The sequence below is a fragment of the Drosophila mojavensis genome, unplaced genomic scaffold (genome assembly GCF_018153725.1).
Source record: "Drosophila mojavensis isolate 15081-1352.22 unplaced genomic scaffold, ASM1815372v1 contig_80, whole genome shotgun sequence".
NCBI classification, from domain to species: Eukaryota; Metazoa; Arthropoda; class Insecta; order Diptera; family Drosophilidae; genus Drosophila; species Drosophila mojavensis.
The window spans coordinates 16,834,480-16,857,565 of NW_025318906.1; the positions used below are offsets into that span (position 1 = coordinate 16,834,480).

General features: G+C 45.9%; 5 protein-coding genes across 6 annotated transcripts; 3 read left to right on the forward strand and 2 right to left on the reverse strand.

The window, feature by feature from the left end:
* The first annotated feature begins 487 nt into the window (after nt 1-487).
* LOC6580263 lies at nt 488-1,308 on the forward strand. Its single transcript, XM_002006077.4, has 3 exons — nt 488-692; nt 770-927; nt 987-1,308. The coding sequence occupies exons 1-3, from the start codon at nt 512-514 to the stop codon at nt 1,251-1,253; spliced, it is 606 nt and encodes a 201-aa protein (XP_002006113.1). The 5' UTR covers nt 488-511; the 3' UTR covers nt 1,254-1,308.
* Nucleotides 1,309-2,226: 918 nt separating this feature from the next.
* On the forward strand, nt 2,227-3,872 carry LOC6580264 (integumentary mucin C.1). Its single transcript, XM_002006078.4, has 2 exons — nt 2,227-2,604; nt 2,667-3,872. Exons 1-2 carry the CDS (start codon nt 2,242-2,244, stop codon nt 3,138-3,140), a joined length of 837 nt encoding a protein of 278 aa, XP_002006114.2. The 5' UTR covers nt 2,227-2,241; the 3' UTR covers nt 3,141-3,872.
* A 459-nt stretch (nt 3,873-4,331) lies between these two features.
* On the forward strand, nt 4,332-17,041 carry LOC6580265. Its single transcript, XM_002006079.4, has 7 exons — nt 4,332-4,463; nt 6,752-7,761; nt 8,846-9,989; nt 10,054-11,313; nt 11,367-15,164; nt 15,224-15,339; nt 15,394-17,041. The coding sequence occupies exons 1-7, from the start codon at nt 4,397-4,399 to the stop codon at nt 16,948-16,950; spliced, it is 8,952 nt and encodes a 2,983-aa protein (XP_002006115.2). The 5' UTR covers nt 4,332-4,396; the 3' UTR covers nt 16,951-17,041.
* Nucleotides 17,042-20,400: 3,359 nt separating this feature from the next.
* Nucleotides 20,401-21,875, reverse strand: LOC6580266 (serine/threonine-protein phosphatase alpha-2 isoform). Of its 2 annotated transcripts, none has more exons than XM_002006080.4 (2): nt 20,713-21,875; nt 20,401-20,616 (listed from the first exon to the last, which is right to left on the reverse strand). In XM_002006080.4, exons 1-2 carry the CDS (start codon nt 21,670-21,672, stop codon nt 20,596-20,598), a joined length of 981 nt encoding a protein of 326 aa, XP_002006116.2. In that variant the 5' UTR covers nt 21,673-21,875; the 3' UTR covers nt 20,401-20,595. The 2 variants fall into 2 exon arrangements, with proteins under 2 accessions (XP_002006116.2, XP_043866766.1); XM_044010831.1 differs by having other exon boundaries at nt 20,401-20,603; nt 20,660-21,874.
* A 6-nt stretch (nt 21,876-21,881) lies between these two features.
* On the reverse strand, nt 21,882-22,976 carry LOC6580267 (serine/threonine-protein phosphatase alpha-3 isoform). The gene has a single exon (XM_002006081.4). The coding sequence runs from the start codon at nt 22,909-22,911 to the stop codon at nt 21,883-21,885; it is 1,029 nt and encodes a 342-aa protein (XP_002006117.1). The 5' UTR covers nt 22,912-22,976; the 3' UTR covers nt 21,882.
* Between the last annotated feature and the right edge of the window lie 110 nt (nt 22,977-23,086).

The following is a 23,086-nucleotide window of genomic DNA, read 5'->3' on the forward strand; positions in this document are numbered from 1 at the left end:
TTTAAAAATGAATTCTATATAAATAAAGAGATACAAAATTAATATTTTATTCAAAATATACATAAAAATATATTTATTACGCGTCATTTTCTGCGACCCAGTAAATAGATTCTGCACAGAAATATATGAACATGTATTAAATATTATATTTAATATATTTAAAAGCTTCAAAATGCATACTAATAATTCTAATTATAACACTTTAATAGATAGATACATAATAATATATATACATATATATTATATAATATTTATATATTTATATATATATAGTATATTTATATAATATATAATATATAATAATATTTATAAATTATAACAAACTTTGATAGAGATATCTCTTAAATCTGCACAGTTACTCATCAATTACGAAACCTAACAGCTGCAGCTGGGTGGGAGCTAGAGCTCTCCCACCTGTCGAGTGTTTTGCCGACATGAAGTGCACTTCACATGGCAGCGAGGGTATAAAAGTCAAAAGCATTGGCCGCCAGCTCGTAGTTAAAAGCGCATCATGAAAGTCAAAGCAATGCTCAGTGCGCTGCTGTTGCTCGTCCTTGCGACAGGATACAGTGATGCCAACAAAATCACGAGCTGTCACAGCTGCAGCGGCATCAACTGCCAGCGAACGGGACTGTCTCTGGTGCAGAAGTGCGTGGACTCGCTGGATTACTGCGTGACCATCTACGACAATTGTAGGTTATAGGAGCTCTTCCAGTCTCCCTCTCTCTATCTCTTTCTTCTCTTTATATATTAATTTTTAAATATGCAGCCAAAGTCCTGTACAAAGGCTGCTCGCTAGAAATACCCGCTAAACTGCGCCATCGCTGTGATTCACCTCACGATGATTCGTGCTTCAAGTGCAACTCGGACAACTGCAACAACGTGGGCTCCACGAGGTTCGCCTGTGTGCAGTGTGACTCCAGCAAGGTATGATGCCCATTTCGGTCTGTTTGTCGATTTGTATTAAATTCCCTGTGCACTCACAGGACGCCAACTGCGCTGAGAACGCAACCAGCTTGAAGCCCACAGTTTGCACAGCTCCAACTGCTCCCAACTCCTACTGTTATGTGAAGGCCTCTGGCTCGGGCAGCAACATTCAGCGCGGCTGCTCAACCACGGTGACCGATCAGCAGAGCTGCTTGCAGGATGCCAACTGCCTGCTCTGCTCCTCCGGCGATATTCACGCCTGCAACAGCTTGAATATTACATTCGATTCAAACACTGGCAATCGCTTCATTCGCTTTTTGCGATAGTTTTAATGTTGCTAAAAAAGAAAAAAGAAAATAATAAATGAATTAACAATTATAATATGCTTATAAAGTATAATTGATTTATATCTTGGAATTTTAATGGCATTTTAAAAACACTCTAACTGTGGCAGACTTTGCCAGATAAGATATCCAAATGGCACAGACTTGGCAGCGTGAATCAAAGTTGATGTGGTTAAGGAGTCATACATCATATCAAATTTTTGCGTTAGTTTTGGATACATAAGATTAATCAACTGTATATCTGAAACTGATATTTATTGAGATAAGATAAATGTGCAATCGATCCTGAAATGAGGAATGAGCTCTATAGACTGCATATCTGACTTTTTATATGCAATTGTTGATAAAGTCTATCACAAATGGATATATTTGTTATCGCTGCTATATGTTTATCATTTGATTGATTACCTATTTCTATTAGCAATTGTCATAAGACTGTCTAGAAGGTAATTGATTTGATTCGAATATGCTCTTTTTATAAGAGATACTAAAGTATTGTAATCCGCAAACTTTCAAAATTTTATTTAAATTTCCTACTTTTAATTCGTCACCCAACGAAAGTCAAATAAAACTGAAATTTTTTGGTGAAATGCTGAAGTATGGAAAAAATTCCATTTTATTTGTAAACATGTTTATTTGCTTTCGACTAGGGAAGACCCCATAATGCTGCCCATTAAAATGGCTAGTTGAGTGGCTCATGAATTTGCCAAAGAAGCCAAATGCTGAACTGCTGTTTACACAATTCTCAAGAGCAATGCAAACAATTACGAACAGTCATCCACTGAGCTTTATTCGGTTATCAATCAGCTTGACTTTGGCAGAGGTAGTTTTCGATACTTGTGCGGCTGTTAAGAAACTTTAAAGAGCCGACCAGCTAAACTACTTGGGGCCAACACTTAAGCACATCAGCCGACACCCTTGATTGCCATGGAGTTTATATAAGGCGTAGGGCACCTAATCGCCAATCCAAATGCCCAAGGCATCAGTTGCAATGTTGACTAGGAAGTGTGCGATTCCCTGCATTCTATTGGCTTTGCTCGGCTCCAGCTGTGTCCTGGCATCGGAGTCATGTTTCTATTGCCGCGGCATCAACTGTCAAAGGAGCAGCTATCAGGCCACAGAGCAGTGTGTCGATCAGCTCGATGCATGTGTCAGTGTATTTGAGGGGGGCGTGATTAGGGCGCAGGGCTGTCTGGAACGACTAGACGACAGCTGGCGAAAGCAATGCGAGACCAAAGCGCACTCCCGATTGCAGTGCGAGATTTGTGTGAGCGAAAAGTGCAACAATATTAGCCCCCCTCAGCTGTCCTGTGTGCAGTGTAAGGATACGCAGGTAAGCAAAGAGCCAAGAGTTATTCAGTATAAGCCTTAAGCTAAAGAGAATTTGTCTTCAAGGATGAACAATGTCGAACTGCTCCAGAGCAGCTGGCGGCACAAACCTGTGGCATAGCTCGCAGCGGACGCAACCTGTGCTATGCGAGCATCAGGAACCAACAGGTCGAGAGAGGTTGCTCACTAACATTAGCTGATCAGCGCACTTGCCTGGCCGATATCAATTGCCAGCTCTGCGACCCATCGGAAATAGAACATTGTAATGCTCAGCCTATCGAGGAAATAGAAGAGACGACCTCCACGAGCACAACTGAATCGAGCTCAACTGCATCGAGTTCCAGTTCTAGTTCCAGTTCAAGTTCCAGTTCCACGTCAACTAGTACCACTACAGCTACTACCACTGCTAGCCCAACAACTACTACCACGCCAACCACAACGCCTCAGCCCGGCAGTGCTCAAAGCTTGTGTACGAAAAATATTCCCATTTTGCTATTGGCTTTGCAGCTGGCTATGTATTTTTATGCCTCCAATAAATAATTTGGGCGAAAAAAAATATCGTTGGATTTTGGGTTCCCACGACCTTCTCTCAGTCATAAAACCAACTAATAATCATTAAGCGACTGTTAATGTTCATAAATAACGATTAAGTACTTAATAAGACCTATAAATATATAAATATACAATTATATTTATATATTATATAGGGCTTACAATGCTCAGCATATAGAGATAACTAAAATTCAAATTAAGTTTAATCCTCAAATACTTTCCTTCTTTTCTTCCATAACAAACAACACTTGTATAGTTAGTCTTAATAAAAATTCAGCTTATCTAGGGAATTCAAACGAATTATGCAATTGGAGCCCAACATCTAAGACGTTCAAACACTTTCGGTACAAATAAACCCCAATATAAAAATTAATCTAAACTTGATTAGAAGAGATTAAAGAGCATCGTAAAATAATAGAGGAAAAACCGAGAGGGATATGAAACGCATGGTAACAACATAAGGAATGATACGGAAATTCCACGAAAAATTTGACCAAGATGATAAGAGGTCAACGATTAGAACACCCCAAAGGCAAAGAACTTCCTGAAACCCTACAAGCGATCAAAGGCACATAGCAAGTTTATCAATTGATAAGATTTGAGTGCAGCGATACTGGAAATTGTTATTATTGCGCCTCCAAATGCGCTTCCCAACTGTGTAACTGTGAATCAGTAGACAATAAATGTCTACATAATACCAATAAAATCAATATAAATACATATACACGTGCGTGTTTATAGGTGAAGTTCGGACCTGCAATCCACATATTAAATTGTTGCCTTGTCGCCGCCTTATCTCATCAAATTCGCCAAAATGACGAAAATCGTGAAACTAGAAGCGAGAATCGAGCTATACGAGTGTAAACGTGTATCGGCCCGATTCTGAGTGATTAGAGCAAAACATTTTGTCGGCTTATCTGGCGCATTGTTTTTGCTTTTTATGTTAATTCCCCTTACTAAATACGCACTTGCAGTGGACAGCCGGTGGGGGCGGGGCGATACGGGTGCTGTAGGCGATGGATGTTATAAATAACGGCGAGCAGAAACTTACTTTATCGGACATTCGGCAACAGTATCATATAATCATAGTCGTTAATATAAGGCAATAATCGTGGAACGACTCACTATGAAATGTACATTCGACAAATCTATAAAAGGTGCCCCAAACCCAGCCACAAAATTAGTCGACCGATTCCACGTTTGTTGGTAATACGCGTCGGGTAAAAAAAAAAAGCCCATCGATCATGAGGCTGAAAACAGCAGGGATAATAACTCTGCTACAAATAGTATTATATGTGGCTAATCCAAGTGGTAGGTCAAGTCAAGTGTGATCAACAAGGATAATTTGTTAATTCAAGTGTTGTCAATCGGAAAATCCGTATATATATTCGATTTCATATTGTAGAAATCAGTTAATGGATTATCAAAATCGAATTCTAAATACACGTGGTGTATTATATAATCCAGTTGTGTTTAACTGAAAAATAAAATATATATGCATTTATATATTTTATACATAATCTATCAAAGTGCTTAATAGTGTTATCAATAAATGGAGAATCATAAACAAATTTTATTGCAAAATGTCACGTAGCTTAACGAATTGCTCAAAGCTAAGCAGCTTGTGCAGCTTTCTGAAACGGAAATAGAACTATGGAAAGTACTACGAGAAGGATATGATACAGTGAACAATTGGAGAACTAAAATAAATATAATACTAATATTTTTATGCTATTTTTTAAAGAGAAAAATCAATTGAATCGAAGCAAAAATTAATATGTATAAATGTTTGTATGTATAATATATAATCAATACTATATATGAATGTGCCGACTTGATACGGTTACGGCGGTTATAGCAAAGCTCCGGCTGAAGGCTTTTATGAACTTTAGATTATGTGAATTTGTGAAATATTATGCCAAAAAATATAAACTTTCTAGGAAATACTACAAACCGAACATAATCACAAAATTTATTGCCAGTGTTGTAAAAAGAGAAAAGAGTAGCAATAAATTCTACACAAAATTTCTCTTGATAAATTAAAGTAAACCCAAGTATATCTATGATAAGCTGAAGATAAACTAATAAATACATACATACATACGAAGTTGAAGCATTATTTCGACTAAGCTGTTGACCAAAAATACTATCTAAATTATGACATTCTGAGAATTTTAAATGACGTATTTTGACACAGTTTACACCAAGTTTATTAAATATGTCATATTGGCAATTGATCAATAACATATGAATTTATTTATTATATATATATATAAATTTTATTTATCAATTACCTGGATATATTTTTGACAGCGTTGTCGGTGTGTTCAATCAAGTTCAGCTGACTGCTTTTAAAGGTTGTCAGTCAAACTGCTGCACAAATATATAATTTCATGTTGAAAATCTACAATTGAATTGTCAGAATCTAGTTTTACGAAACTTTGCCTTATTAATGTATATATTAGATTTTTATATTTAAAACATTTTAATATATATAGAAAATATTTTCAATATATAAGAAACGACAAATAAAAATATATTGATTAAAATAATGAAAAACACACTGAATATATACACAAAATGCCAATCGTAATTTTCTTTTGCTACAGTCCCTTTAAAAGAAAATAAGTTTACTCAAGTATTTGAAACATTATCGACTGCATTTACAGCAACTTGAAATATTTCGTAAAGAAGATGTTGAAATCATTACGATTTCTAATCATATTGTAATACTCGCACCTTAACGAAATCAAAGTGATTTACAAAGATTTAGTGCGTGGATAGTTTATGGGGGCTTGGTTCCCAGAGTTGGACTTTGGCTATAGCTATCGACCTTGTGTGAAGCGTGTGCCTCAAACTGATTGAAAGATTATCTTGTGATATTTGAATTAGATTAGGATTAATCTAAGGGGAATTTCAAGTTTCCAAATTATTTGATTATGTTCTCAATAATTTGGTGTGCTTTGAAAGAGTATATTGCTTTCACTTTTAATTGACTTAAAGTAGTCTCAAGTTTTGCTAGGTTTTCTGGTATTTTATGCTCATATACAACCCGCACCCAAAATGCTATCTCCAGCAATTAGCAATGTACGTTCGCGCGTTGTAAATCGATAAAGCAATTTGATTACCGACCATAAATAATACGGCTATAGTGTTTTGCCGATAAAACTAACCGCTAGATTAGTGAAAATTTATGTAGCAGTGTATATTTATATTTGCCTTAACGTGTTTTTCCAGCTTTACACAGATTTCACAGAAAGTAAAGCTCTGTCTGTTACTCGAATGGCTTCTCAATTATATTCGAAAAGTATGAGATATAGTAATTTGTTGTTGAACGCAAATGAGTGACTGGAAATACTTACTAGACAGATTCCAGCAATTTTTATTGATCTACAATAATATACCAGATCTTATCAAATCATTATAAATAGCTAGAGACTAAAAGCATGCAGGAGATTATTAAATAATTCTACTTTTATATAATATAGAATTTGTTTACTAAACAATACTTAAGTTAACAAACAATACTATAATCAGAGAACTTAAATGTTCCAAAATTGCAATCGAAAAGCTCTACATATTTTTCCACCTCATTGCAGATGCCTGGCCACATAGCTGGCATAACGGTCCCATAAATTGTTACATCTGCACCAGCCCGGAGCAGTGCTCGGCCAGCACGGGCCAACTGCAAAAGTGTGAGGATAACGATGCTCAGAGCTGCGTGGCCGTCTTCGATAGCACTGGAGCGGTCATTCAGCGTGGCTGCAGCGATAGCCTGGAGGCCACGTGCAGCGCACAGGATGCCGACTGCTACGAGTGCCGTTCGCATGGCTGCAACAATCTGAAGGACAACAAGCAACTGATTGAGTGTGTGCTGTGCGATGCCCAGGATGACGAAAACTGTGTGTTCGACATTGAGCTGGTGACAGAGCGACGAACCTGCAATGAGAAGTGCATCACAGCGCTGTATCCACGCACCAGCGACAAGGACTCGCCCTTGGAGCTTGTGCGCACCTGCCTGGACGATCTGGACCTGGACGATCGAGAGGAATGTGCGGCGGGTCTTTTCGCCAACTGTGTCGCCTGCGACAGCGCCAGCTGCAATCAAGCTGAGCTCGGCGTGCGCGGCAGCTGCAACGCCTGCACCGGCGGCAACTGCGACCGGCCGGAGTCGAAGACGTGTCGCGCCGTTGTTCCCAGCGGCGCGGAGCAGTGCTTCATACAGCTGGACGAGAGCAACAAGATCGATGAGTACGGCTGCTTCAGCCAGTACAACGTGAGCGATGCCGCAGCCCTGCAGAGGGAGAAACGCATCTGGACCTGCTCGGGAGAGAACTGCAACGTGCCCTCGGCTCTGCCCACACCCAAATATTGCAAACTGTGCAGCTCGCGCACCGACAAGAACTGCGCCGTCGACCCGAGCAACTTGCTCACCGAAAGCGAATGTTTTCATCCCCTGAACACCGATTGCTATACCCTGCTCCGCGACGATGGCCACACGGAACGTGGCTGCCTCACCAGCCTGGACGAAGATGACTATCTGGAGTGCTTGGGCGGCAGCAATGCCACCAAGTGCAGCACCTGCAATGGCGATGCCTGTAATGTTCAGGTAAGTGCTCAAGTTGTGGATGAAATTTAAGATTTCCTTTTGGAGAAGGTACTGCTGATATCCATATATTAATATAATATAGTCTGTTGATACCGATATAACACTATGCGTATCGATAGACACACGTGATACCTTAGTATATTTGTATATTACATGCCAATATGTGAGCTAAAAAGGATTTCAAGACGAACGATATTAGCTATTCGGATGAAAAGTTACCGAATCAGGACAATTAAAAATATACTATAGGCACTTCCTTTAGACTACCATGCATATAGATTAAATCTTCATTTCATTAATTAATCAATAGTTGCTTAATGAAATCGCTCATCGAAATAGATTTTAATATAAGTTAAAAGTTGACATATTAAAGTAGAATCCGGTTATGGCGACGCTCAAGGGGCCGTCCTTATATCCGGAAGAGACTATAAACATATAAGTTTATTTATTTAATTTTTTCTTGGGACCCGAATTTTCGTCGGAATAACAGTACGAACGCTATAAGCGGAATCTTTATAGCCGGATTCTACTTCATATTATTTATTCCAAGTCTGATAAGGCAAATGTTTACTTGACAATTTTACTAAAAAACACAAAATTCAAATTATCGCCAATTAACTGAAACTTTGGAAATATTAAATATGTATAAAATAAATAATATTTATTATATCCGTGGGAAGTATCGCTTGGCTCGATCTAATTTACCATTATTCATCCTCTATGACTAAGAACCCTACAAAAATTCTCCTTAACGAAAAGAAATTCAGTTGAATCATATCAAAACTAGCGGAAGGGAAGATAAGCTGTAGATTATGAAACTAGCTGAGTAGTAAATCTATAAGAAAAAAAAAAAAAAAATTAACTAATTATTATTTATACTCTATTTATTATATATTTATGGAATTACTATTCATTCATTATTCATATTGCTCTTTATTATTATTATTATTATTATTCATTATCATCTTATACTATTATAATTATTGTCTTGAAATTATTTTAACTAACATTATTATTTTTGTAAATCTCATTTACATAACCCTAATGCCAATCTACAAATGATTCACACTTATTTCCTCCACAGCTCCAACCTGCTGATCGTCTAACGTGCCACATCTGCGACTCCAGTGTGGACAGCAGCTGTGAGAAGTCGCCCAATGCCGCCAAGCTCTGTGTGCTGCACTCGCCTAATCAGAGCTGTGTGACCACGCTCGATAAGCAGGGCAACACGCTGCGCGGCTGTGGCGGCGAACTGGACTGCCTCAGCTCCGACAGCGCCAGCTGCCAGCGCTGCACGGGCAACAACTGCAACACGGCCAATCTGGCCAGACGCGCCGACGGTCGTCCTGGTCTGTGGGGCCAGGAGCTGCCGCTAAGCTGCCTCAACTGTAGCGACGCCGCGAGCTGTGCGTCCAGCAGCCTGGAGAGCACCGTCTGTGCCAGCAAATCCGAGTATTGCATGACGGTCTTTGATGCGAGCGGAGCGGTCAGTGCGCGCGGCTGCAGCAATGTGGTAGAGGCGTCGTTCAGCTCGTACTGCGATGCCAACAGCGAGAACTGCCACAACTGCAACTCGAATGGCTGCAACAGCGCCACATCGCTGGACAGCTACACGGAGTGCGTCTACTGCGAGGCTGGCCAGAACGCCGACTGTGTGACGAACCCCACAGCCGTGACGGCCAGACGCCAGTGCAACGGCCAGTGCATGTCGGCATACAAGCCGCGGAATAGTTTGGGTGTGTATGAGCTGGTGCGTGGCTGCTTGGACGACAAGGAGCCGGAGGATCAGCAGCTGTGTGCCTCAGGCGGCGACAAGGAGTGTGTGGCCTGTACAGGCAACGCCTGCAACACGAACGATCTGAGCAAAAGCTCGCTCAGCTGTTACGCGTGCAACGAAGATCTGGACTGCCAAGACCCAGCAACGGCCGTGTGCCTCAACTACAGTCCCACAGATCGCTGTTATATGCTGTTCGATGAGACGGCCTCGGTAACGGCGCTCGGCTGTCAGTCCGATCTGGACGAGAAATTTATCGATGATAATCTAGAGAAATTGATTTTCTGCGAGGGAAACAATTGCAACTTCTTTGACATCGTGCCCAGGCCCAACGACTGTGCCGTCTGCTCCTCATTTGATGATGTCAACTGTGCCGTCGATCCCACGCAGATCACGCGGTTCGAGACGTGCAACGTCCTGCCCAACACTCGCTGCATGACCCGTGTTCTCACAGGTGAGTTGGACAGCAGCTCTCTCTAGTTTTGTTCTCCAATGAATTCTCAATTTCAATGTCCCAGATGGCTCAACGGAGCGCGGCTGCTTAAGCAACTTGGCCACAGCTGCGCTGAGGGCCTGCCTGAAGGGCGAGGGCAACTGTGATTTGTGCGAAGGTGATTTGTGCAATCAGGAGATCTATCCGGCGGATCGTCGTCGCTGTCAGCGCTGCAACACGGTGCAGGATCCCACATGCGGCTCTGCGCCGAATGCTGCCAGTGTCTGTCCGCGGTACGACGAGAGCCAGGGCTGCAGCGTCAAGTTGGTAAACGGCGAAACCTACAGAGGCTGCCAGTCGGAGTTCGAGTGCGACGATTCGGACAAGCAGTACTGCCGCAACTGCAAGGGCGACAACTGCAACGTGGCCGACCTGGAGCTCATCAACATTGGCTATCCGGGCAAATGGGTGACGCCGCCGATCAATTGCTACATCTGTGCGGGCGTCAATTGCCAGGGCAGCGGTTTGGGTGCCCTGCAAAAGTGCCACGACAACAATCAGCAGAACTGTGCGACCGTCTTTGCCAGCAATGGCTCGGTAGTGCTGCGCGGCTGCACCGATCAGCTGTATGAGGATACGGATCTAACGCAATATTGCGACGAGAACTCCGGCAATTGCAAGTTCTGTAAATCGTCGGGCTGCAATAATGCCCAACAGCTGGCGGACTATGTGGACTGTGTGCTGTGCGACGGCAGCGAGCAGGCTGAGTGTGTGCGCAGCATTGGTGACGTGAAGCGTCAGGTCTCCTGCCAGGGCAGTTGCTTTACGGGCCTCTATCCGCGCAATCGAACTGAACTGGATTCGCCACTGGAGCTGGCGCGCGGCTGCCTGGACGATCTGGACTATGACGATCGCTTGGCCTGTGCCGAAGGCAGCCTGGAGCATTGTGTGTCGTGCAGCGGTGCCGCCTGCAACAAGGAGGCGGTGCCCGAGACCCGCCTGAGCTGCAACTACTGCGACGACGAGAACTGTGAGACGGTCAGCTCGCACACCTGCACCGCCTACAGAGCGAACGACGAGTGCTACATTCATGTCGGAGATAGGCGCATCGAGAGCATGGGCTGTGCCAGTGATCTGCAGCGTTCCTTCCTGCAGGCCAATCGTCGCGACCTCTACCTATGCAGCGACGATAACTGCAATGTTAAGGATGTTCTGAATCTAGATGGCGTCATCTGCAATGTTTGCAATTCCGGAACTTATCCAAATTGCATCCTAGGTCAGTCCGTGCTCGCCGCCCTCTGTGAACATTACCTGAATCCCGAATGCTACACTCACATCACCGAAGGTAAGTGACTTTCTCAATTCAGGGACAATTCATTCTGAGATTCCCTCCGATAGATGGCGTTTTACGGCGAGGCTGCCTCATGGACACAGCCGACGACCTCTACGACGACTGCCTGAGTGGCAACAGCTCAACTTGTCAGGTCTGCGACTCCCACTATTGCAACAACGAGGTGTTCCCCCCGGATTGGCAGAGCTGTCTGCGCTGCGATTCCAGGGATGACGCCGACTGCGAAAGCAAGCCCGAGGCCTATGCCGGCTACTGTCCGCTCTATGAGGCTGACGATGGCTGTGTGACGAGTCTGGAGGATGGACGCACGCGTCGCGGCTGCAAGTCGGAGATCTACTGCGATCCCGGCCAGGTGGCCAGCTGTCGCATCTGCGAGGACGCCAATTGCAATGCCGTCGATTTGGGCAGCAGCTATGTGGGCGAGCCGGGCAAGTGGCAGGATTTGCCATTGGACTGTCTCGTCTGCTCCGATCTGGAGAGTTGCGCGAGCGTGAGCACGCCCACGACCTGCCAGGGCGACAACAAGCAGCTCTGCAGCACCGTATTCAATGCGGATGGGCAGGTGATAGCCCGCGGCTGCAGCAATGCGATCTTTACCGAGCACCTCGACTACTGTGAGGCGAACAGCAGCAAGTGTCCGCAGTGCAAGTCGAATGGCTGCAACAATGCCAAGAGCCTGGACGACTATGTCGATTGCTATCAGTGCGATGCCGAGCAGGAGCCGAGCTGTGCCTGGGAGACGCCCAAGAAGACGCGCCAGTGCCAGGGCCAGTGCATGACGGGCATGTATCCACGCAGCTCCGCCGCGGACTCAGCGCTGCTGCCCACTCGCGGCTGCCTGGACGATCTGGAGCTGGCTGACCGCGAGCAGTGTGCGGCGGGCAACCATGCCAACTGCACAGCCTGCACCGGTGCTCTGTGCAATACCGGGGATATCATAGAGACGCCGCACGAGTGCTACAAGTGCCTGGATCCCGAGTGCGAGGACATGGAGAAGGCCAGGTGTGTCGCCTACAGGCCGAACGATCAGTGCTACTTGGCATTCGACAGCATGAGCATCGTGGGCATGGGCTGCGTCAGTGACTTTGAGACGCAAGTGGTCCACGAGCTGGTGGCTCAGCAGCGTCTGCTGATCTGTGACGGCCTGAACTGCAACCATCCCGACATCATACCCAATCCCAACAGCTGCCTGCAGTGTAATTCCCTGACTGAGCCGCGCTGTGCCACCAATCCCAATCAATTGTTAACCACCAGCATCTGCTCCATGATCCCCTACACCCAGTGCGTCACGCACATCGATGCCGCTGGCACAACCTCACGCGGCTGCGTTTCGAACTTGGACAGCGACGAATTCTATGGCTGCATCATGGGCACCTCCGACAACTGTGAGGTGTGCACGGGCACCAACTGCAACGGGCTCACCGTGTTTCCCGCCAATCGACGTCGCTGCCATCAGTGCGACTCGGCGAGCGATGCCAGCTGCGCGTCAGCGCCCAGCAGCAGCGCCGTCTGCCCCATTTATGAGGCCGAGGACACGTGCGTGACGACGCTGCTCAATGAGGTGACCTATCGCGGCTGCAGCTCCAGCTTGAGCTGCTCGGATCCCAGCAATCCGAGCACCTGTCGCGTCTGCAGCAGCGGCAATGACTGCAACACGATCAACCTGGAGCGCTTGAACGAGCACGGCTCGCCGGGCACCTGGCAGGAGCCGCCCATTAGCTGCCTGAGCTGCGGCAGCGCCAGCGAGTGCGCTGCGGGCGGCGGCCAGTTGACGCAGTGCGTCGGCAAGGACAACTGCGTTACGGTCTTCGATAGCATCGGCGATGTGGTCACCGCACGTGGCTGCAGCAGCGATCTGGATGCGACCAGCGCCGATTACTGCGATGAGCAGCCCGACAATTGTCCGCGCTGCAACTCCAATGGCTGCAATGTGGCCAACACTCTTAAGGACTATGTGGAGTGCCTGGTGTGCGATTCGAGTGTGAATCCCAACTGTGTCCAGGACGTGGCGACCATCACCCGGACACGCTCGTGCCATCAGCGCTGTGTGTCCGCCTTCCTGCCCCTCTTCGATGAGGCCGAGAATCCGAGCTACGCTCTATTGCGCAACTGCTTTGATGATATTGAGGAGGCGGATCGCCAGACTTGCGGCACGGACGCCAACAAGTTCTGTGCCAGCTGTGCGGATGACAAGTGCAACACGGCGGATCTGGTGGCCACACGGCACAGCTGCCTGCAGTGCCGCTACGACGACTGCCAGGATGCCCAGCCGGCCGTTTGCTCCAACTATCGGGAGATCGATGAGTGCTACATTGAGTTCGATGAGCAGCGCTCTGTGGTGGCTCTGGGCTGCCTCAGTGAGCTCAGCCTTGGCGACATTTACGTGCTGCAGCTCTCGAAGCGTCTAATCCGCTGCGCGGACAATAATTGCAATTCGATAGAGTCGCTGCCCGAGCCGCAGACCTGTGTCCTGTGCAGCTCGCGCACGGATCGCAATTGCGCCGTGAATCCGAGCAACGTGAACAGCGCCACCAGCTGCCAGCTGACGGGTCTGCCGGAGTGCTATACCCGTGTGCTGGACGATGGCGCCACGGAGCGCGGCTGCCTCTCAAGCCTGGAGGAGGACGAGTTCCTGGGCTGCTACAATGGCACTGCCTCGGGCTGCGCCTCCTGCTCCGGCGACTTGTGCAACAAGGAGCTGTACCCCGCCGATCGCACCTTGTGCCACATTTGCAACTCGGAGGCCAATGCCAGCTGCGAGTCGGCGCCCGACAGCCTCTCCGTGTGCCCCGTGTACGCCGAGGGCGATTCGTGTGTGACCAATCTGCGTGCCGGCATCACCTACAGAGGCTGCGCCACCGAGCTGAGCTGTGAGCCCAACTCGAAGACCTGCGTCATCTGCCAGGGCAACGGCTGCAATGTGGCCGATCTGTCGGCCCAAACGGACGACAATCACGGCTGGTGGCAGGATCTGCCCCTCACCTGCCTCAGCTGCGAAGGCGCCGCCTGCCAGCAGGAGAGCAGCAGCCTCAGCACGGAGCGCTGCGCGGACAACAACGAACAGGATTGCATAACCGTCTTCGACGCGTCCAATGTGGTGATCCGCCGTGGCTGTGAGGATACCATCGATGCGGATGAGCAGCTCGCCAGCTACTGCAGCAGCAACAGGGCCCAGTGCCCGCTGTGCAAGTCGAACGAGTGCAACAATGCGACTGAGATCACGCAGTACAACAGCTGCATCTACTGCGACAGCACCAAGAGCAAGTCCTGCCTGTGGGAGCCGACGAGCACGGCCCATCGACGTCGCCAGTGCCAGGGCCGCTGCATGTCGGCGCTGTTTGGCAGCGCCGAGGCCGGCCTGGATCTGGTGCGCACCTGTCTGGATGACAAAGAGCCGGCGGATCAGCTAATCTGCGCCAGCGGCAACGACGAGCACTGCGTGGCCTGCGCCGGCGAGGACTGCAATGTCCAAGCTGTGCCCGCTGACCGGCTCAGCTGTTATCACTGCGAGGGCGCCAGCTGCGAGGAGCCGACGAGCAGACAGTGCGACATCTACAAGCAGGACGACAGCTGTTTCATCTGGTTCGACGACACCAACAGCGTTCAGCAGTCGGGCTGCCTGAGCTCGTTCCGCAACCAGGATCTGGAGAGTGTCATCAAGACGAAGCGCATCTCCGTTTGCCAGGGCGACAACTGCAACGTGCTGACCAACATCCGGCACGTGCTCTGCGCCGTCTGCGACTCCCGCGTGGATCCCACGTGTGCGACCACGCCCCTGGCCATCGAGAGCTTCCAGACCTGCAGTCAGCTGCCACATACGCACTGTGTGACCAGGCTGGAGAACGGTAAGCCAGACAATCGATGTGAGTTCCCGGGGAGAGACTTTTCAAACGGTTCCTTTCAGATGGTGCTACGGCCCGAGGCTGCCTCTACGACCTGGATCAGACTCAGTTTGCTGACTGCCTGCTGGGCAACAACGAGAACTGCACAGTCTGTGCACTGGACGGCTGCAATCGCGAGGTGAGTTTCAATAGTTGTGCGACAGGCGATAGACTAAGCGACTCTGTTCCATAGATCTTCCCGGCCAATCGGCTACAGTGCTACGGCTGCAGCTCGGCGGACGACAGCAGCTGCACCTCCGATCCCGACCAGACCGCGGTCTGCCCCTGGGTCAGCGACACGGAAACCTGCCAAACGAAACTGGAGAACGGCGTGACGACGCGCGGCTGCAGCAGCGCCATCGGCTGCAGCAGCAGCGACTATCGCAACTGCCGCAGCTGCTCGGGCAGCGAGTGCAACTCGATTGACTTGCTGAACCGCGTGGACGACGGACAGCACGGCCTGTTCCAGCCGTTGCCCCTGAAGTGCCACGCCTGCGAGGGCGAGCACTGCCACAGCTCGTTGGGCCCGGCCGTGCAGTGCAGCCTGAATATCGAGCAGGACTGCAAGACGGTGTTCGAGCTGGATGGCGTGACGGTGCGCCGGCGCGGCTGTGCCGACGATGTGGACGACTACGAGGATCGCTATTGCCGCCGTAATCCCGAATTGTGTGTGAGCTGCAAGTCGAACGAGTGCAACGTTGCCTGGAGCACAGCCGAGCTGACCAGCTGCATCTACTGCAACTCGACGACAAATGCTCAGTGCGTCAGCTATCCGCAGAGCACAGAGCTGAGCACACGCCAGTGCCAGGGCAACTGCCTGGTGGCCCTGGTGCAGACGACTGTCATCCGCAGCTGTCTCGACGACAAGGAGCCCTTCGACCGGCCGGTCTGCAGCGATGATGGCAGCGGCACCACCTGCGCCGCCTGCGCCGGCGACAACTGCAACACATTCCCTTACCCAGCGGACCGTCTCAGCTGCCACGTCTGCTCAAACAGCGACTGCACCGCCAGCCATGCGGAGTACTGCACCGCGTACGTGGCGAACGACTTCTGCTTTGCCAAGTACAAGGACGGCAATGTGGAGCTGTTGGGCTGTGCGAGCACCCAGAGGAGCTCCGATCTGGATGAGTGGCGCTCGGCGAACCAGCTGTACGAGTGCAGTACCAAGGACTGCAATGTGCTGAGCGGCCTGCCAAGCAGCAGCATTTGCGTGGCCTGCGACTCGAGCAAGACGCCCAGCTGCGCTCAGGCGCCCACCGAGGTGGCCACCACGGCAACCTGCCACGCCCCCTTGACGGACTGCCTGACGCGACTGCAAGAGGGGCACACCATACGCGGCTGCCTGAACAGTCTGAGCAGCAGCGAGGGCAGCGCCTGTGTGGCCAACGGCACCTGTGTGGGCTGCGCCGGCGACAAGTGCAACGCCGACATATTCCCCGACGGCCGGCTCCGTTGTCACATCTGCAATTCAGTGGCCAACGAGGACTGCAGCGAGGATCCCAACCACCTGGCCGTCTGTCCCATCTATGCGGCCGACGACGCTTGTGTCTCGTCCCGCGATCACGATGGCTACATCCAGCGCGGCTGCAGAACCCAGGTGGAATGCGACGTCAACGACAGCGAGAACTGCATCCAGTGCTCCGAAATCGGCTGCAACACCGTCAAGTTCAATGGCGCCGCTGCCCTCGGCGGCATTGGCCTAGCACTCACGCTCGCCTGGTCGCTGATCGTCAGCTACAGCGGCAACTGAGCCACCCATCGATACGCCATGCCATAGCATTTAATTAAAATAGTTGTACATACGAAACAAAAACAAATCTAAATAAATTAAAACGAAAATATTTACAAACTTGCATTTTGAATTGCCCTTTGTGTAAGGATAACAATATTATTGGAGACTCGTGCGAGTTGCCTTCGGATTATCTAGGCATCCATCTCTATCTTCCTGTCTGCCTCTATTGCCTTGTCACCTCTTGAATCATATAATTTCCTAATCATATTTTCGTATCTCACCTCCACTCGATCTGTCGGAATCATTTGCGAAATTCAAATACAATTAAAATTATAGCGATTACGCCCATTTTCAATAGCAAGATATGTATAATACATTTTCAATGTACAATTTCTTAACACAATAATAAAAGAATTCCTCAGCTTTACACAACAATAAAGAAAATCCCATTTTTAATATCATCATTCCGTACTCAAAAAATCGTTAAAGGCAACAGAAAATTAAAAAAGTATTTAAAAATGCAAATCATACATAAAATTGAAGTCTTTAACAAAAAAAAGTTGATGTCAGTAGAAAATATATCCAAATATAACTAAATATTAAATACATATGTGAAAAGGCTTTAATAGTTGTATATCTTTGCTAAATTAAAACTAGTTATATATACTATATTATTACTAAATATGCATAATTATTATTTATCAATAAAAAATATATAAAGCTATATAATAATAATTTTAAAAAAATTATATAATAATTAATATAATAATAAATAATAAAATATAATATATAATAATTATTATATTGTATATATTCTGTTCCATGCTTATTAAACGGAATAAAATTCCTTTTCAAAAGCTCTTTTAAATTTGTATATCCCAAGGCTCCGAGATTGCTGAGATAAATATAGTTTAGTTTTATAATACAAATAAAATAAGTCACAAAGTCCTCATAAATTGTCTTTCAAGCCCTCTTTCAGACTTATGGGGCTATCTATAATATAAATTAAGTTTGTTGGCCACCAAAGGATCAAGTTTTATGTTACTCACGACTAAATAAAATTTATCTTAAGCCTCTATCATATCGCGATACAGTACAGTAGCTCTGCGCATTTCTTGTTTTTTTTTTTTTATTTATTTTTTTTTTTTTTTTTTTTTGTTGGTAATTTCGAATAAAATTGCTGACCACTAAATTGCGTTCATAAATCTAAGCGTAATTGCTTTCAGCCATGTCCAGCAATTAAGAGCAAATCAAATTGTTTGTCAACTTGTTTGTTGGCCATTTGGCCACTTCATTCGAATGGCGATAAGTTCATAAAGTGCCGCCAGTTGACCACACAAATTGTCAGCTGTGGCTAATCTTGATGGCCGCCACACCAAGTGGACAAATTGCAGTCGAACTGGGCGCTCGTTTTGGCCAAGTTACGCATTTATGTGCAGTCTATTGTGCCTAGCATTCGGACGTTACCTGAATTTTAATTTGTGCATTGTCCAGAGGCCGATGATGGGTTAAATCTTAAACTGCGCCAGTTTCCAGTGGTTGCGTTTGGCAATTTCTTCAAAACTTTTTGCCAGGTCGGCTTGGGTTGGGTTGGGTTCGCTTGGGCCCGGTTGGGTTGAGTTGCTATTCCTGGCTGCCAAATTTCACTTTTCAACTTTATTCGAGCACGAAATTGACGTGGCAGACGCACAAGGCTTTTGCCGTCTATTCCCTGAAGGCACTTTAAACGGAGTTTTGCCCACCAAAAGATTTTCGGCTCAAATGTTTCTATGTCTAGCCAGCCTGTAAACAAATAATATTAGCTTTTGGCAGATATGCATGTGGGATAATCATTGAGTATAATATAAGGCATAATAATGGACATTTTTTGAATATTTTGTTCTTTGGTACAGCAAACTGAAACTTCATATTGCTATAAACATTTAAGATTGGCGTCTTTAAATTGAATTTCAATATATAATATATAAATATGTTTTGCCTTACATTAATATATTATATTATTATGTATGTATACAATAAATTTAAAATGAATTTTTACATATTTAACATTTTTATTATATTATTTATTTAGGTATGTATATCATATATTATACTATTAATTATATATTAATAGATTTGATATTTTATTTATATATTTACTTTTATGTATGTTTAAATCTTAGGTTTCAAAATACTTTATTATATTATATATAAATTTAAAAAAAAAACATACAAATATAAATAAATATTTAACAATTAAATTACTACTATTTACTGTTTATTGGAATATTAAAATATTTTTATTTTTTAATTTTTAATTTCTTTTATTAAAATTTAAAAGTTAAAAAAAAAATATTTTCCCTAATAATCATTAATGATAAATATTATTTTTTTAAATTATTTTTATTTATAAATAAATACAAACATAAATAAATATTTTATATTTAAATTACTACAATTCATTATTGATTGTATCGTTAAAATATTCAGGAAAAATGAAAATTTCTTTTATTAAATTTTTTTTTTTATTGTAATCACATTGAAGTGCAGCTTCTCTTTGGCGACAAATGTCGGCACTCTGCAATGCCTGCAATGTTGCATGCAACAGATTGGCCCGCCTTGAGGCCCGTCGGTGTGTAACATCAGTGCAATTTATTTTCCATTGGCGGCTGGCAGTTAAACATTTTAATCAAATGACAGAGCTGAATATAATTTATTTGTTGCACATAATTTACAGCACACGACTCGCTGCCTGCCCAGTCCAGCCCAGGCAGCCAGCCACTGCAATGCTTTATTCAATTTGTTTGCTCTGTGGCGCGGACAGGCAACGAAAACAGAAACAGGCTACGCAGTGGGAGTTCCCAGAGTTTCCACAGTTGTCCATTTGGCTATTTGGGCAGTTATCAATTGCAGTTGGTTTGAACTAATAGATTTCATATGCAGCCTGTCGCTGTCAGCAACTGGCCGGGCGACTTGGGGCTCCAGGCCGTGTTCAGCCACAAACGGGGCCAAATAAATTGGCCAACAGCAGCCGGGTTAACGGGCGGTTTGTTGTGACAGCTGCATGCAGTTATCAGCTGCGATTGCGATTACAGCAGCAGCCAACGGAGGTGGCAGGTGCCCAAATCTATAAAGGAAAATATTTATTTCATTTCTTATAAGGAAATAAAATTAATGTAAAATTAAAATTAATTTAAAAAGTAATCATTTCAAACATGTTAGATTTTTTATTTATTTATTATTATTATTGTTATTGTTTTTTTTTTTTTTTATCAAGCCCTTGTCTCCGCTCCACTTTTCTAATATTTTCAAAAAAAATTATTTAAAAAAATATATGAATTCAAAATAATTTATTATAATAAAAACATAATTTTATCACTGAATTATACTGAATTATTAATCACATATGAATTCATTATAATTTATTATAAAATTATAATTTATTCATTATATTATAATAATAATAAATAAGGTAAAAACACAATGAAATTTTATTTTGAAATTACAGAAACAAGACAGTTGGATTTTATTGATCATTTTGAATTCTGCAAATCGATTCTTCTTGTTCATACTAAAATTATGACAGTCTTTGAGTCATGAATATGAATTTATTACAACTAGATATAATTCTGCTATAGACCTTATACTTCTAAAAACCAATCAATTTTCCATGTCCATGATATGTTACAAGCCTAAAAGGTGTTCCTAAAGAGAAACATACAAAATAATTTGTAAAATTGTAGCTCACTTGAGAATATATCAATATCACAGTATTTTGAGCGCATCGCTCTATTTAGATACCACTTTCCGTAGGCCAACTTTCTTGGATGGCTTGAGCACAAAGAACGAGCACATTAGCGACTCATCGACGGACATCATGGCGCCGGCATTATCGAATTCGCCGCAGTAGTTCGGGGCCGAGAAGATGGTGATTAGCTGGCGCTTGGCAAAGAACTCGTAGCCATCCTCGACGACCTGATGGGCGCGGCAGACCAGATCGAACTTGAAACGATGCACAAACTTGCCCACCGTGTCCGCACCGAAGGTGACGCTCACGCCGCGATCGTTGTCGCTCCAGCCCATGATCTTGGCATCCGGATCGGCCCAGAGCAGGTCGCAAAGCAGGCCCTTGTCGGGCACCTCGCAGGGGCGCTGCAGCTTGGTGATTTGCGCCATGCTGTTCAGCTCGGGACTGAGGCCGCCGTGACAGCAGAAGATCTTGGTGTCCACAATGGCCGCCACTGGCATGCAGTTGTAGCAGTCGACAAAGGTGCGCCACAGCTTGATCGTGTAGCGCCGCTTGCACTCGTCGTAGAAGCCATAGATGCGATTGATGCCAGCGCTTTCGTGATTTCCACGCAGCACAAAGAAGTTCTGCGGAAACTTGACCTTGTAGGCCAGCAGGAGGCACAGCGTCTCAATCGATTGCTTGCCTCGATCAACGTAATCGCCCAGAAACAGATAGTTCGAGGCTGGCGGATAGCCGCCGTAGTCGAACATGCGCAGCAGGTCCGTAAACTGGCCATGCAAATCGCCGCAGATCTTTACCGGCGCCGAGAGCTCCAGCAGCATGGGCTGCTGGAGAAAGACATCTCTGCAGCGCAGGCAGAGCGCCCGTATGTCCGCCTCGGTGAGATGCAGCTGCTTAACGCGACGCACCTCGATAATTGTCAATATCATCTGATCAATGTTCGCCGGATCGAGCATGCCGGAGTTACGGTGCTGCTGGCCATTGTGTGGTGGTGTCGTCGCGTGTGTCATTCCGAAAGGGGCCTTTGATTCAGATACGATCGCAACTCCTTGAGCTTACGAGATTTTGACTAGGTAGCGCACAATTTGATCGATTGCAAACATATGAGATGAGTTCAGGAATCCGCTTGTGTAGTTGAAATGGTAGAAAATGTGTGTTCGATGTGACAATCAATCCTGACAGATGCCGCACGGCATCCGAGCCGTTGGGATTCGGTGTGCTCAGTTTATGATTAGGGCACTGCGCTCTTTCGTCTGTGATTTGCGTTCCTTGGATGATCTCTTCTTGGATGGCCGCAGCACGTCAAACGTAATCACCAGATCCTTATCGACGCCCATTGATGCTCCGGCATTATCGAACATGCCGCAGTAATTGGGCGCCGAGAATATGGTGACCAGTTGACGTTTGGCAAAAAACTCATAGCCATCTTCGACGACCTGATGGGCCCGACAGATCAGATCGAAATCAAATTTGCGCAGGAATCTATCAATCACATCGCGTCCAAAGAGGAAACTAACCCCACGATCACTGGCCGTATAGCCGAACTTGTAAATATCCGGATCGCTCCACAGCAGATCACACATGAGACCCTCCTCCGGCACGTCGGCGGGGCGAATCAGCGCATTAATGTCGTCCAACTTGGTTAGGCTTTGGCTCAAGCCACCGTGACAACAAAAGATCCGATCCGATATTATCGCTGCCACCGGCATGCAGTTGTAGCAGTCGACAAACGTCTTCCACAGCTTGACCGTGTAGCGGCGCTTGCATTCGTCGTAGAATCCGTAGACCCGATTTAGGGCCTGCGACTCGTGGTTGCCGCGCAGCAGGAACACTTTATTGGGATAGATGAGCTTGAGGGCCAGCAAGAGCGTTATCGTTTCCACCGAGTTCTTGCCCCGATCCACATAGTCGCCCAGAAACAGATATGTGGCTTCAGGCGGGTATCTGCAGTGCTCCAGCATGCGCAGCAGATCTGAGAACTGGCCATGTATATCCCCAACGACGCGCAACGGAGCCTCCACATGCAGCAGCATCGGCTCATCGAGGAACAACTGTCGTGTCGCGTGGCACAAGTTGGCGATATCCAGTTCGATCAATGGCTGATGCGATTTGCTTGACCGGAACCCCTTCAGCCTCCTTATAATTTCGATGACACAGCTCCTCACTTCCATTGAGAACGACGAGCCTCTGCGCCCATTGTCATAAGGCTTCTTGCGGCTGTCCGATACGCGTGGAGCTGGCGCCCCCATCTTCAAACCACCTTTAGTTTATTGTCTTCTTTTGTTTTTGTTTTTGTTTTTTTTTTTTTTTTTTTTTTTTCAAGTTAATATTTCAAAATCTAAACTGAGATCTGTCAAACTGAAACAATTAAAATAATCTGTTCAGAATGCAATTAGAAACTTTTCAATTACTTGACCATGGAAA

Bases quoted from the DNA above. Each gene is read 5' to 3' on its own strand.
- LOC6580263 (XM_002006077.4), top strand. From the start codon at position 512: ATGAAAGTCAAAGCAATGCTCAGTGCGCTGCTGTTGCTCGTCCTTGCG. The intron at 693-769 runs GTAGGTTATAGG...TTAAATATGCAG, and splicing joins CGTGACCATCTACGACAATT to CCAAAGTCCTGTACAAAGGC. The intron at 928-986 runs GTATGATGCCCA...GTGCACTCACAG, and splicing joins TGCAGTGTGACTCCAGCAAG to GACGCCAACTGCGCTGAGAA.
- LOC6580264 (XM_002006078.4), top strand. From the start codon at position 2,242: ATGCCCAAGGCATCAGTTGCAATGTTGACTAGGAAGTGTGCGATTCCC. The intron at 2,605-2,666 runs GTAAGCAAAGAG...TTTGTCTTCAAG, and splicing joins TGCAGTGTAAGGATACGCAG to GATGAACAATGTCGAACTGC.
- LOC6580265 (XM_002006079.4), top strand. From the start codon at position 4,397: ATGAGGCTGAAAACAGCAGGGATAATAACTCTGCTACAAATAGTATTA. The intron at 11,314-11,366 runs GTAAGTGACTTT...TCCCTCCGATAG, and splicing joins CTACACTCACATCACCGAAG to ATGGCGTTTTACGGCGAGGC. The intron at 15,165-15,223 runs GTAAGCCAGACA...GGTTCCTTTCAG, and splicing joins TGTGACCAGGCTGGAGAACG to ATGGTGCTACGGCCCGAGGC.
- LOC6580266 (XM_002006080.4), bottom strand. From the start codon at position 21,672: ATGACACACGCGACGACACCACCACACAATGGCCAGCAGCACCGTAAC. The intron at 20,617-20,712 runs GTATCTAAATAG...GTTTCTCTTTAG, and splicing joins AAGTTGGCCTACGGAAAGTG to GAACACCTTTTAGGCTTGTA.
- LOC6580267 (XM_002006081.4), bottom strand. From the start codon at position 22,911: ATGGGGGCGCCAGCTCCACGCGTATCGGACAGCCGCAAGAAGCCTTAT.